This window comes from Marmota marmota, unplaced genomic scaffold (genome assembly GCF_001458135.2).
Source record: "Marmota marmota marmota unplaced genomic scaffold, marMar, whole genome shotgun sequence".
NCBI lineage: Eukaryota > Metazoa > Chordata > Mammalia > Rodentia > Sciuridae > Marmota > Marmota marmota.
The window spans coordinates 55,725,921-55,739,742 of record NW_026000037.1 but is presented as its reverse complement, the minus strand read 5'-3'; the positions used below and the strand labels follow the sequence as shown (position 1 = coordinate 55,739,742).

Below are 13,822 nucleotides of genomic sequence, written 5' to 3'. Positions count from 1 at the left end.
ATGGGTCCCAGGCTCTGCCTCCAAGACAGTTGGTTCTGAGGGACCAGCAATGTCCAAGTACCTCCTGGTGCATGCCAATCTCTGATATTGTCTTGCCCTGCTTCATTGTCTTGCCCTTTTTTTATGATGATGTTGTTGCCATTCTTCCTGCTGAAGCAACTGTAGGGTTGGTGGAAACAGAATTAGGGGGAAGAAATAACATATGCCTGGGTTGGATGTGGCAGCCCTGGCAATAAGGAAAGGGTCAAAGAGAAGCTGAGTTGCACTGTGGCCATGTGGGAGAGATGCTCCCAGTGTTAGATCATCCCGTTAACAGAGTCTGAAGAGCACATGGTTTCTCAATGGATATATTTTCATATGGTATACCTTTTTGTGCCTCAGAGAAATTTTAGTGGTTACATTTATTATAATAACTTATGCTTGCAGGCAGATTATTGTTGAGAGTGGTTGCAATATAAGATTATTGAAAATGGGGTTTGTGCTTCATTTTTTATAATATTGGTGGTAGTGTTGGAGAGTATGTGGCTGCATTTTTTGTGCTATGTTTAAGGTTTTTGAGATAATAGATGATGTGAGTTCAGAAGAGAAGTTTAGGCAAGACAGAGTTTCACAGCAAAGACAGAGAAAGAGGGTAAGAGTCTAACAATATGGGGCCCAGGCAAAGAGAAGGAGACATCAACAAGCTCTTCTGAGACAATATGCAGAGGGGCAGTTTCATATTCTTTGGGCTGTTGGTCTTCAGCGCCTGTATTATAGTTAGGAAAAATCAGCACAATCTCAGACATTTAAATGGCTACCTTAGTAAATTTTTTTTTTTTCAGAAAGAAGTGCTTCATAAAATTTACCATTCAAGTTTTTATATCCTAATTATTTTCTTGTGTTGCTGTGGATTGAACCCTGAGCCTTGCACATGCTAGGCAAGCACTCTGCCACTGAGCCACACCCTCTACCCTTATATCCTAATTTAGAGGTAATATAGTATATCACAACGTAATATAACACTACTTCCTCAATGATGGTAGAGATCTTGGGATTGAGGAGGTTTGTATGAAATGACTGCGAAGATGTGAGCCCTGATATAACCCCAGCCAGGAAGGTGTGATGGATTTCTAACATGAGCTGGTTAGCGCTTTCAGTAAAGGACACTGAGGCTGAACTCTTGAGACTTATCTTTATTATGAAAGTGTTTCCAACGTAAAATGATCCTCATAATAATGATTGTTTCCAGATATTAAGAATGAATAATTATATTTTCATATAAAAATCAGCAAAACACAATAACAATACATGAAATAATTCTAATAGGCTAACAGTACATCATTTCATTTCTGACAGAGATGCTCAAGCACTGAATTGTCTTAAGAAAACAAGAAAGATTTTTGTTACTTATTCTATTTCTCACTGAAAATCGAAAAAAAATCAAATCCAAAAACTAACCACCACCCCCTTCCATGACACGAATGGTTATGGAGGTAAATGACGATTATGTGGACAGAGCTGATAACAATCTCAAGCAAGGATCTGAGGGACTTTAGGAAACTTTGTGTCAAACTTGAGAATGTTTCCTATGTTTAAATTAATGAAGCTCTAAGATGAAGTTTCAGAATCATCACATAATTGCTCCTAATATAGAGCTTTTTTTTTTTCCAGCTCATCTTGAAAATCCTTAACTTTTTAAGGGCAGGTTTACAATGACAGTTTAAAACAACTACTGCAGATAAAAAGGACATATGCACACCACACACAAAAAGGAATGAAATCTAATTTTCACCAGCCAAAGAAACCACACTATCAGCTGTTGTTCCCTGGTTTTCAGGCTACACAACTGACTTAGGAAGCCTAGCTCTCATGGACCTGTGTTACAGGTGCATGCACACATGTGCACAATACTTTTTTTTTCCCTAGAAAAATGGGATCAGGCAGAGGAAGAGGTGTGGGAATACATCTGATGCAAAGGCTATTCAAAATTCAAAAACAGAAAAATGACAACCTCCTGGCTTTCTTTCATGGAGGGAGGGTTCCAGAAGTTTGAAAGGAACGTGAGTGAATGAGATAAACAATACAGATTTAGGCTAACTTCCTGAGCAATCCTGAGAGTGCTCGAGTTTTGGGGAGACATCTGGATGAAGGGACTTTTAAAATTTCTTTGACCTGATGGGGTCTCCCCTGTGTGCCCATTTAGTGATGCATCTCTTTCAAAGGCTTTGGATTGAAATTAAGTTGGAAATAACTTGGAAAAGACCAAGGTTCTCTTTTGGGTGTCTGCAGAGCTCCTGAACAATATTTGTGATGTTTTATGTTCTCCAATACAGTTTTCTCCATGAAAAGCAGTATCAGGTATGCTACCTCTGAGTATTTATTAGAGGAGCTGAAATGGCAGAGTGGATAGGGCTTCTCAGCACCCACTGAGCACCCCCTAGGGGTGGGAGGTGCTGTGCACACAAAGGAAATCCCAGGGACCTTCTCTGGCCTACCACTAGGAAGAACTAAAAGGTGGCAGGTGAACTAGTGCTAATTATTGCATAGCAACCTGAGAATGGCACAGTTTCATTCCAAGAGAAACCTCAACTGATTCTGGGGACATCATTATTTAAGAAAAACATCTTGTTGTCTTTTTTTCAAGAACTGCAATTAATGAACTGCTTATGATCATTCCTCCAGGGCAACAGCTGAGGGTCCCTGAATCTTCTTTTTATAAACAAGTTACCTAAACCTGAGAGTGCCACATGATCCCTTTCTCATCAGGTTGACTTAGATCTGATTTAAATTTTTTAATTTTCCTTATTGGGATGTCAGAAACATTTCTGGGCTATTATTAAGTATTTACAAAGTAGAAATCAGCCAAAGACAAGGCAATTAGCAAGCTTATTAGAACCTTAAGAAACTCAAATATCAAAATGAAATGAAAACATTTAAGCTTTTATTTCCAAATGATTTCTTGAAATCTCTCTGGATATAATGAAAACACCATCACACAGACTGATAAACGGAACCTTTTTAACACCTTTGGAATTATTCTGTATACTTTTTTATTTTAAGTCAAATTAAGAAATACTCAAATATTCAGGCAACTTTGGCATTAATGCTTCTAAGATAGAGACAAAATTAACTACGAATACAAAATCATGAATAGATTGGGGTCATCATAAGCAGGCATAAATTTCTCTCTGAAGAGTTCTTTAGCAAAGACTCAAGAAGCTGAAATGAAGTCCTACTTTTTACTAAGCCCAAGGAACATGATATTTAAATACAAAGTGGAAGATTCAGATCCTTTCTATCTAAGAGAAAGGAATTCAGTTTGCTCAATTTCAAACTCTATCAAACATATTCATATGTTGCTTAACCACAGAGACACATTCTAAGAAACGAGTCAGTAAGCAATTTCAATATTATGTATATATCAGAGAGTATAGTTACACAAACCTAGATAGTACAGCCTACACACTGAGGCTATATTATAATCTTATAGGCTTACAGTCATATATGTGGCTCAACGTTGACCAAAATGTTACCATATGGGCATGACTGTAGTCAGTGGAAAATTTGGCAACAGAACTGGACATTTTGAGATTCACCTGCCATTTTCACTAAAGATGATTTGATCTGATCTTGCTCTTGACTACCTTTTCTGCCTCCTTCATTTTTATCAGATACTGTGGCATTATCTGATGGCAGCTCAGGATACCATCTGTATGATAGATAGCCCACCAGGAGTAGGACTTTAATAAAACCTGGGCAAGTGACAATCATTTGCATTTTTTTACAACGAACACTCAAATAACCCCCAATACTGATAGTTGCTCCTCTACTCTTTCAACATCCATAGGACTGAATTTGGAAACATAAACTATGTTTGGCTTCTGTGTGACCACAGGCACTCTATGACCTGTATTTTACCATATATAGCCCTGTGGCAAAGAGAATGAATGGGTTCTACTACTCTCAGCTGTGTAGGGAGCAAGACCAAAGGAGAAGAGAAGCTTCTCTTGTATATGGTGGATGATTTCTATGACAAAAATATGGACAAAGATGAATTGATGATATTTTGGAGAAATATTTTATCAGTTTTTGGAGAAACATACATATACATACAATAGATCACAGACTTTTATATCATTTATTAACCCAAGGCCAAATTCTACTTGATTTTCTACTTCTCACCCTACTAAGAGATCTAGAAAAGCTATTACACTGGAGATTAAAAATATTATTCTTTCTAGAGTTCTTTCTACATACTCCTTGGTACCCGGGGAAGGTTTGAATGTGACCAGGAGGAAGGAGACATCACCACAGGCTAATGAACAAGAAACAACACTCTCACTAACCTACAGCTGAATTTACAAAATACGCCTCCAAAAGCCATGGCCTGGCACAGTTGGATAAGATACCTCACGCAGTGTTCTCTCAAGCCTTATCAGGCCAACATAGGAGAGCAGTGGACAGAGATACATAATTCTACACCATAAAAAGCCTACCCATTCCATTTTAATTAGCCAAAACAACACTTTGCCCTAAGGTATGAAATGAAAAAATCTATAGGCATGTAGAAGACTGTGTTTAGTTGTTGTCATCCAGTAAAACTGAGTGTCCCCAGTCATCCTTATAAGTTACTTCTGAGAAAAACAAAAGATTGTTTAGATCTGCCTTTGCTAAGGACAGGAATCAATTTACTTCATCTTAGGCACCTCTTCTAAATCTTTAAATTATAAGATGATCTTTAAATCATTCCTCTGGGCTGAATCTTGTCATATTGTTAAACTGGGACATGTGGTGTTTCTCTAGTTCATTTCCCCCTTGCAGAGGACTTTCCCAGACACTAAAGTCAGGTGACTATGTTTATACCTTGGTTGATGAGAAACTTCCACCTTCTCAAAATTCAGCTATCATGCACTTTTTATAAACCTGCTTACCCCCCCCCCCCCCCCCCAATAAACCTGCTTTTGAGCTGGGTGCAGTGCTGTATGTTCCCAGTGGCTGGGGAGGCTGAGACAGGAGGATCATGAGTTCAAAGTCAGTCTCAGCAAAAGTGAGGTGCTAAGTAACTCAGTGAGACCCTGTCTTTAAATAAAATACAGAAAATAGGGCTGGGGATGTGGCTCAGTGGTCAAGAGCCCCTGAGTTCAATCTCAGGTACTCCCTTACCCCCACAAAAAATATGCCTGTTTTTGAGCTTTATTCTGATGACTAAATACTTCTGGTGTTCTGTGACTGGCCTCACAATCTCCACCATCCACAAATTACACTTCTAGACATTTGTCTGTCTCATGAAATAAAACAATAAGGCTCCACAAGCAGAATGAGTTCACTGTTCCTATATAAACAACCGACATAGCTCTAAGCCTCTTTGATTATTACTATGGACCATACCACAAACACTATATCGTAAGGGAAAGATCTAATGTTATAGTGAGAGGTTTTGGGAGTATTCTTTAACTATTGATTCACTAGTTGCAAAATGTGGGCACAAAGATTTAAATTTTTAAAAAAATCGAGTTAAATGTGAATGATCTTAAGCAATGGGACATGCACTCTCTCTAGATTTTGCTGTTGTCTTCACAGTGCCAATTCTCACATTTATATTACTGCATTTTTGCTTTGGATTCCTGTTTTAGGTGACAGTCTTTTCATTTGTAAAATAAGTATTTATAATCCCATTTTATTCCCTCTTATTAAAATTTAGAAGAAAAGAGATAAAATCTTTGGCTGACGTGTATGATTTTTTTTTTAATCCATACACAAATAACACTGCTATAGACGTTTATGGAGATTTATAATTCAGTAATTTTCCTCATCACTGATATTGCCATTGTCCAAAAGACTTTCTGTTGTCTTTCTGGAAATACCTCCATTTGAACAAAATTCTTGGAAATAAACAAGTCTTCAAAGAAGCCAATAAAAAGGACTTGGAGTGCAACACTGCCCAGTTTCTAGAAACAAGAACGTCATTGTGGGTGAGAAAAGCAATGGGCCAGTTATCTTCCATTGGCTTTATTTTGCCTGGCAAAATAAAAACATCAAGTCTGATACCAGATAGGCTTTTCCTTGAGAGCTGTTTGTTAAGAAAGTGCTTTGCCCTGGAAGTAGCCCTTGCCAACTCTTGAAAGACTCCTTTTTCTGTCCCCAAATACACTTGGCTTCTTTTCTCATGATATAACAGAAGACTGTGCCAATCACAAGGGTAGTGGCAAAATCTGGTTGAAATCAGTGCTCTCTTTTGTTACTCCTAGAATGTGGAGCAAATTCCCAACATTAACCGTAATTTCTTTATTGTAGCCATGAGCTTAAGGAGACATCTTCCTTCAGTGTCAGAGCCCTCACCTCATCACAGAGAATAAAAAAAAAACCTGTAAACTACAAGGCTAAAGCTCAACTGGCCACAACATTCAATGAAGAAATCTTGGCTGCGTGCACAAGAAATAAAATATATTCCAAAGTGATTTGATGCAAATTCAAAACAGTTCCCCAAGAACACCCTGTTTAACTTGAACTGCTCAGTGACCATGATGAGTGACATTTTAAAAACCTAGTTCATCCTTTATACTTTACACTGGAGATTGGTCACCAACTGTATAGGCAAACTTCAAAATGGGCACAGTTACACAAAGATAGCAAACCTATTTGTAGCTGTTCAAGAGTTCTGCGCTGGGTTTTGCTTGTGCTAAGTGACAAACTAAGCTGAGGCTCACAGCACACTGGACTACAGCAAGAGAGAGGGGTAGAAGCAGATGGAGCATCTCCTTCACTGTCATGAACCCGGAGAGTAAAAGGAGTGAGGAAACCCTTTTTTGTCCACAGATTTACAAACAAATACAAAAAAATAAATAATATTCTAAGACAGTACAAATGCAAATACTGTTCCCTTGTGTCAAATACATACAGCATGCCTACATATAGAGAATGATATTTCTTCTTCATTCACAAACAGGACATATGGCAGTGCACTATTCAAAAATGCTTTGATAATCCTAATTTTTGTTTCTGTTGCTGAGATATCATGAAAGGAACTGCATTTGCAACTTATTAAATACTTCCAGGAACAAACAGTTCACTTTGTTCGGGATGTATAGTTTTGAGTAATTAATCATCCATGGAGCAAGGACCGGTCAGGAGATACCCATTGGTACCACCGGTCCCATTGGTAGTTGTTGTGGTGTGAGGGTTCTTCCCCGGAGGTTCCAAGTCCTCCTCATCTGAGCTAGACTCAATATCACTTCGATCATCCTTGGACACCTGTAGAACACAAGATGGAAAGTGTAACCAGCCTCTAAGAAACCTCAAAGTATGACATGCTCAGAAGCACATGCAATCTTACATGAAGATAAACTGATCCAAATGTTAAAAAATCAAAGAGGATAAGAACATTGCCATAGTAACAAATTCTCCTTCACTGGAGAGATACAATTTGGGTGACAAAGTCAGTTATAAAGGAAAGTAGGTGCATTTAGGAATCACAGGGTTGGACTTGTTGACCTCTTTAAAGTATCTTTGGATATTGAAAACATGAATTCTACTCTTACTCAAAAGTGGCATACTCTGCTATGGAATGGCATCACAGAAACTGGATACAAACCATCAATTTCCTTTCTAATAACTGCTTTTCCTTGAGAATTATTTAAAGTCAGCTCTCAATTAACCATAACTAATACAGATATTCACTAGTTTAGATCATTAAAAAAAAATCATTCCCATGTGGTTTTGTAACACACTCTTTGATGGTTTAATCTGCTTTTCTGTCTGCTAATATTAATTAGAAATTTTGTTTTATACATCACATATCAACTAATGGCATCAGAAGCCATATTAAGAATCTTTTAGGTGAGTCTAGCTTATGCTATTTCCAGGGGAAAATCCACTGCCCAGATCCTCCCAAATTGACCAATTTCTTCAATCAATAGTGTCAATTTCTTCGGTCTACCAGAATGTCAATCTATATGTTACCATAAAGGATGAAAAGATCCTATTATCTAGCAAGGAAGTTATTTTAGAGGAAATTAAGGAAATATTGTATTGTTTTAAAAATTAAAATAGCTTGACACTCCTATTCCATAAATCTAAATTATGGTCACCATTTCCCCCCAGATCTTAAGATCTTTGAATAACTGAACATAGTTTACTTAATTTTTAAGGGGGTTGGGGGGTGGCCAAAGGGCCCTGTTGGCCTAACTTTATAAAATTCTTCCAATCTGGTCTTCTGGGATTTTCTTGGGTCGTGGAGGTTGCAGTGTCTCTGGTAGGTATTTCAGAATAAACTGGGGGCTTTTTCCCATCGTATCTTCTACTGTGCCACCACCACAGCAACCTGAGAGTCCTGAAATCTACCACTCGAGGGGCTACCATTACTGTGAGAGAATGTCATCTCTGCCAGGAGAGGAGGGGACAGGAGAAAGTAAATGCTGGAAACTACAGTTCCATTCCAACCAGTGATGGAGTAAATGAACCTCACTCCAGTTTCCCTGGAGACGAGACTGAACTCACACAGACCATTCTGAAAGAACTGAGACATCAATGTGACGGAGATGATATCAGCTTTAAAAACATGGATCACAAAGACAGCATTATTGTAGAGCTCCACTAGGTTTCTAAGTCCATTAGTCATAAATCAAGCTTCTAATGGAAAATTGCGGAGAGTGATGAATTTACATTTGCATGGCTAGTGAGATTATTTTTGATTGCAGTTGAAAAAATCTATACTTATGTTACCTTCAAAGGAAGGGCAATTTAGATACAATGAGGAATAGAAGATAGAGGGAAGAGGATACATCAGGTGGGAACAGCAGTGCGAAAAAGATGCAAGTTATTGAATCCATCCTACCCTCTGTATCTTTAGTTATTATCACGCTGATGGTATTGTGCATGTTGCTTTAATCTGTATCCAAATGAGCATAAAAATATTTTTAGGCTGGGCATGGTGGTGCATGCCTGTAATCCCAGCAGCTTGGGAGGCCGAGGCAGAAGGACTGCAGTTCTAAGCCAGCCTCAGTAACTTAGCGAGATCCTAAGAAACTCAACGAGACCCTGTCTCTAAATAAAAAATAAAAAAGGCTGGGGATGTGGCTCAGTGATTAAATGTCCAAGGGTTAAATCCCCTATACCCACTCCCCCAAATCAATTTTTAATAAATATACATGTTCGTCTTAAAGCATAAGAGGTCACAGGGAAAAATAAACTTAAGCTTCCAAGCCATTAATTGATCAAAATATTTTGGATATATGTGGGAGCTGATGCTGAGAACTGGCTTCACTGTACATGACTAGATGCCCTGTCTCCCCTGGTAGGGGGTGGGGATCAGCTCTGTGAGGATTCAAGAGGACAAGGAGGTCAAGGGCTCTCCTGTGGCTGTGTAGATTCAGCAGACAGCTGATCCTCAGGCCTCTGTTCTGCAAAACATTGATCCTCCCCAACTTCTCAACTAGTTTTATTTCTCCCACTTCACTTTGGTCTGTGTTTTGGTCAACATGTTAAACACCAATGAAAGAAATTCCTCTGTTGGATCATGCAAAATTTAAGAGACTGCAGGCTCATACACATGGGCAGAGCTGTTCCTAATGTTCTTTGTAGCTAAGTGGAAACCACGCCTTACATGAAGCCTCTAGTCAGTGCTGACAGATGAGACACACAATATGCATGAAGCAAAAGCATTTAAGGGTCCCTTCAACAGGCACGTGGCACCCAGGTAAGGGAAAGAGAAAGTATGAGACACTTACATGTAAAGGGTTCCACTTCCCAGCCTTCCAGGGTGGCAGGAGGAAGAGAACAAACAACGAAGTAAGAAAATGTCATAGAGAACAATCTGGAAAAGTCACTGTTCTACACAAAGGGACTGAGGCTCAGGAAACTTTAAGGAAGCTTTAAGCAAGTCACCCCCATGAATTCACTTCCAATAGAGAGATTTAACTAAATGTTGCTGGACAAGTCATGAAAGTATTTATTTTTTCAATTTGAGACACATATATTTTTTAATTGGCATACTGCACCAAATAACTCTTCTCAAAAAAAGGAAAGAACTTGTTAAATTTCTGTTCAGTAAAGACATAGTCAGAGAAGGACCAGGGGAGACAGAGAGAGGAGAGAAAGAATACAACAAATGATACACCATCATTTAAACTAAACCTTCACATGCAGATCACTGGACACCATCATTAGTGCAATATAAGGACTTCAAAAGTGAACCAAAAGGAAGAAAATAATTTAGTTTGTATTTCCATGTGGCTTTGCTCAATCTGGAAGAAACAACATCAATTTCAATGAAATCTGAAATCAATAGTTGTTTCAGAGAAACAAAACAAACCAATCCACAAAATTTTCTGGGACATATCAAAAGTGAGTTTTAGCTTACCTTGCCTTTTGAAACAGCTTTGCAAGCTATTTTTACAATCAGGTAAGACCAGAAGCAGTTCAACCCTTGTATTAGCAACAGCAGTAGGTTAAAAACCCACCAGGAAGGGTAAGGTCCAACGATCTCCCAGCTCTCAAATAATGTGGTGTTTAACACCCTAAGAAGAAGAAGAAGAAGAAAGTAATTACTGAACTTAGCATTTCACTTTGCTCTCCAAGGGATCCTAGTGACCTCTTGGAAGCACAAGGCCAACAACTCCCCAAACCACTTCTTTCCAGGAAGGGTGGTCTGAAGAGAAGGTGCTTGGAAGATTTGTTGCTTGGAGCATTGGCCTGGTGGTTTGATTTGAATTGTGATTCTTGCTCTAATAGTGTACTTTTCCCCCTGTTCACTTAAAAAAATTTTGGCACAATACCTATAATACAAAAGTTCCCATATTAACTCTTATTAAATGTACAATTCAGTGGCACTAAGTCAATTCCCCTTGTGGTGTCATCGTCATCACCATCCATCTTCAGAACTCTTTATCTTGCAAAATTGAGATTCTTGCAAAAGTGATCACCTCCCATCCCCAGTCCTCTCTGCCCCCAGCAGAACCTCTGTTCTACTTCCCACCTCTGTGAACCTGAATTCTCTAGACATCACCCTGCATGTGAATGGAATCATATAATCATTGTCTTTTTGTGACTGGTTTATTGACTTAGCAGAACACCCTCTAGGGTCATCCAAGTTGCAGCCAGTGTCAGAATTTCCTTCGTTTTCAAGGCTGAGTTATATATACATATGCCACATTTTGCTTATCCATTTGTCTGTCAGCAGACACTTGGGTTACGTCCACCTTTTGACTATTGCAAATAATGCTGCTAAGAGCATGGGTATACTCTTTTAGTACACATATCTTGAGTAAATGACCAGAATTGCTGGGTCATTTGATTTCCCCTTCATTTTTGTCACCATTTCTTCCATTCATTTTCATTCTTTTTGAATGCAATTCCATACCTAACTACTTGTGAAAAGGTCTGCATGATCCTTTAAGGTTGCTTCTGGCCCTTCAGTAAGTATGAATAATACCATTCAAGAATATTACCGTACAAGAAAAAAAGATCAATCCCAGAAACACGAGTTAAATGAAAACCACTTGCCACACACTGTAGGAATTAGAGTATGTGGGGGATCAGGCTTATAGGTAGTGTGTGGGGGCAACTAGAAGACCCTTCATCTTGCAAGGCTGGGAATTTTCCTGGGAAAGAATTGAACTTGAAAGACATTATTTTGAAGTGAGGTCCTGAAATAAATATTCAGAGGATTTTTTTAAACAAAAATTATTAGAGCATAAGGAATGTATTTAGTTTTAAAAGTATATAGTAGTAGTATATGAGTCAGGGGACATTATTTGGAGTAGCTGGTTCTCTATCATTACAGCAAAACTAGATGGAGCAGCCACCTGGAGCAGACACATGGGGCCAGTCCTGGGGCCTGCTCTGGTCTCTGTCTGTGTCCTCTTGCCATGTCCCTGGAAAGTGACTTATGTCTTCTGGACCCATACTGCTGCCCAGAGCAGCATGGTACTCACATAATTTTGGAATTGCTTTTTCCTCTGCTCTGCTCCTCAGTGGGCACAGGGCTGGTTCAGAGATCACAAGATGTTCACAAGAAAACTTATCTAAGCGCCATTCATCCCTGTCACTTCAGCACATTGTTGGGACCAATCTGATTCTCTAGGATGGGTGAGGTGGAGGACACTGCTGGCTAAGGGGGCTGGATGGGAAACTCTCAAATTTAAGACATGGACCACTCATACGAGAACAGAAGGCAATACGGAGAATTCAAAACTAAGAAACGATTTGATGAGATCTTAGAGAGAGGTTAAGGAAAGTACTTCATGGAGTCACAAAAGGAAGATCCCTGTGACAACTGGGGATGAGAGGTCAGAAGAAAAGGGAGGATGAAAAAGGGACACAAATTGTTTGCCTGCCCTCCATTTCAGCAACCCCACTTATAGACTAGAATGATTGACAGTTTATTTTTAATGTTGCTAAACCAGTCATCTCTAAAGAACAATGCATAACAGATACATGTCCTTCAGTACTAAACACAATAGTATAGAATTTAATTTGACAATTTGCTAAAAGTATAGTAATGCAAGATAGAATAGTATTCACTCTGAGGAAGGAGGACTTACATTAAACTAATATAATTTTCATATCCATTCAATCAGTACAATCTAATTATTTCAACAGCCTAAAAGATACTTGGTAATGTTAAATTCTCTACTCTTGATGTTTAAAAATTAGAACTCAAAAGACTACGGTTTTTAACTCTATCATACCAGTTTAATTCCTTTGAAATCAAGAACAAACCAGGGACAGCCAGTTTTGCCATTGTTAATTAACATGATTCAATCAACAAGTACATGAAAAAATGCTCACCATCTCTAGCAGTCAGAGAAATGCAAATCAAAACCACCCTAAGGTACCATCTCACTCCAGTAAGATTGGCAGCCATTATGAAGTCAAGCAACAATAAGTGCTGGCGAGGATGTGGGGAAAAGGGTACACTTGTACATTGCTGGTGGAACTGAAAATTGGTGCGGCCAATATGGAAAGCAGTATGGAGATTCCTAGGAAAGCTGGGAATGGAACCACCATTTGACCCAGCTATCGCCCTTCTCGGTCTATTCCCTGAGGACCTTAAAAGAGCATACTATAGGGATACTGCCACATCAATGATCATGGCAGCACAATTCACAATAGCTAGACTTTGGAATCAACCTAGATGCCCTTCAATAGATGAATGGATTAAAAAACTGTGGCATCTATACACAATGGAGTATTACGCGGCACTAAAAAATGACAAAATCATGGATTTTGCAGGGAAATGGATGGCATTATAGCAGATTATGCTAAGTGAAGCTAGCCAATCCTTAAAAAACAAATGCCAAATGTCTTCTTTGATATAAAGAGAGCAACTAAGATCAGAACAGGGAAGAAGAGCATGAGGAAAAGATTAACATTAAACAGAGACGAGTGGGGGGAGAGAAAGGGAGAGAGAAGGGAAACCATGGAAATGGAAGGAGACCCTCATTGTTACACAAAATTGCATATAAGAGTTTGTGAGGGGAAAGGGGGAAAAAAAACAAGGGAGAGAATTAAACAACAGCAGATGGGGTAGAGAGGGAAGATGAGAGGGAAGGGGAGGGGGGATAGTAGGGGATAGGAAAGGTAGCAGAATACAACAGTCATTAATATGGTATTATGTAAAAATGTGGATGAGTAACCGATGTGATTCTGCAACTTGTATTTGGGGTAAAAAATGGGAGTTCATAACCCACTTGAATCAAATGTATGAAAGATGATATGTCATGAGCTTTGTAATGTTTTGAACAACCAATAAAAAAAAAGAAAAAAAAAAGAAATGAAATTAACATGATTCTAGATGGTCATTGAGTATGGCAGGAAATGAAAGACTCAATTTCAAACAAAACAT

At 38.7% G+C, this 13,822-nt stretch overlaps 1 protein-coding gene across 2 annotated transcripts in view; it reads right to left on the bottom strand.

The window, feature by feature from the left end:
- Positions 1-1,152: 1,152 nt before the first annotated feature.
- The window catches only part of Cers6 (ceramide synthase 6), a 294,570-nt gene continuing 281,900 nt past the window's right edge, over positions 1,153-13,822 (bottom strand). The window contains exons 9-11 of one of the 2 annotated variants that reach the window (XM_048812423.1): positions 10,337-10,493; positions 9,705-9,728; positions 1,153-7,230 (exon numbers count right to left, since the gene is read on the bottom strand). In XM_048812423.1, coding sequence (XP_048668380.1) covers positions 7,078-7,230; positions 9,705-9,728; positions 10,337-10,493 — 334 coding nt within the window. In that variant the 3' untranslated portion in view covers positions 1,153-7,077. The remainder of the gene's footprint in view (positions 7,231-9,704; positions 9,729-10,336; positions 10,494-13,822) is intronic. The other variant, XM_048812424.1, reaches the window with a different exon arrangement.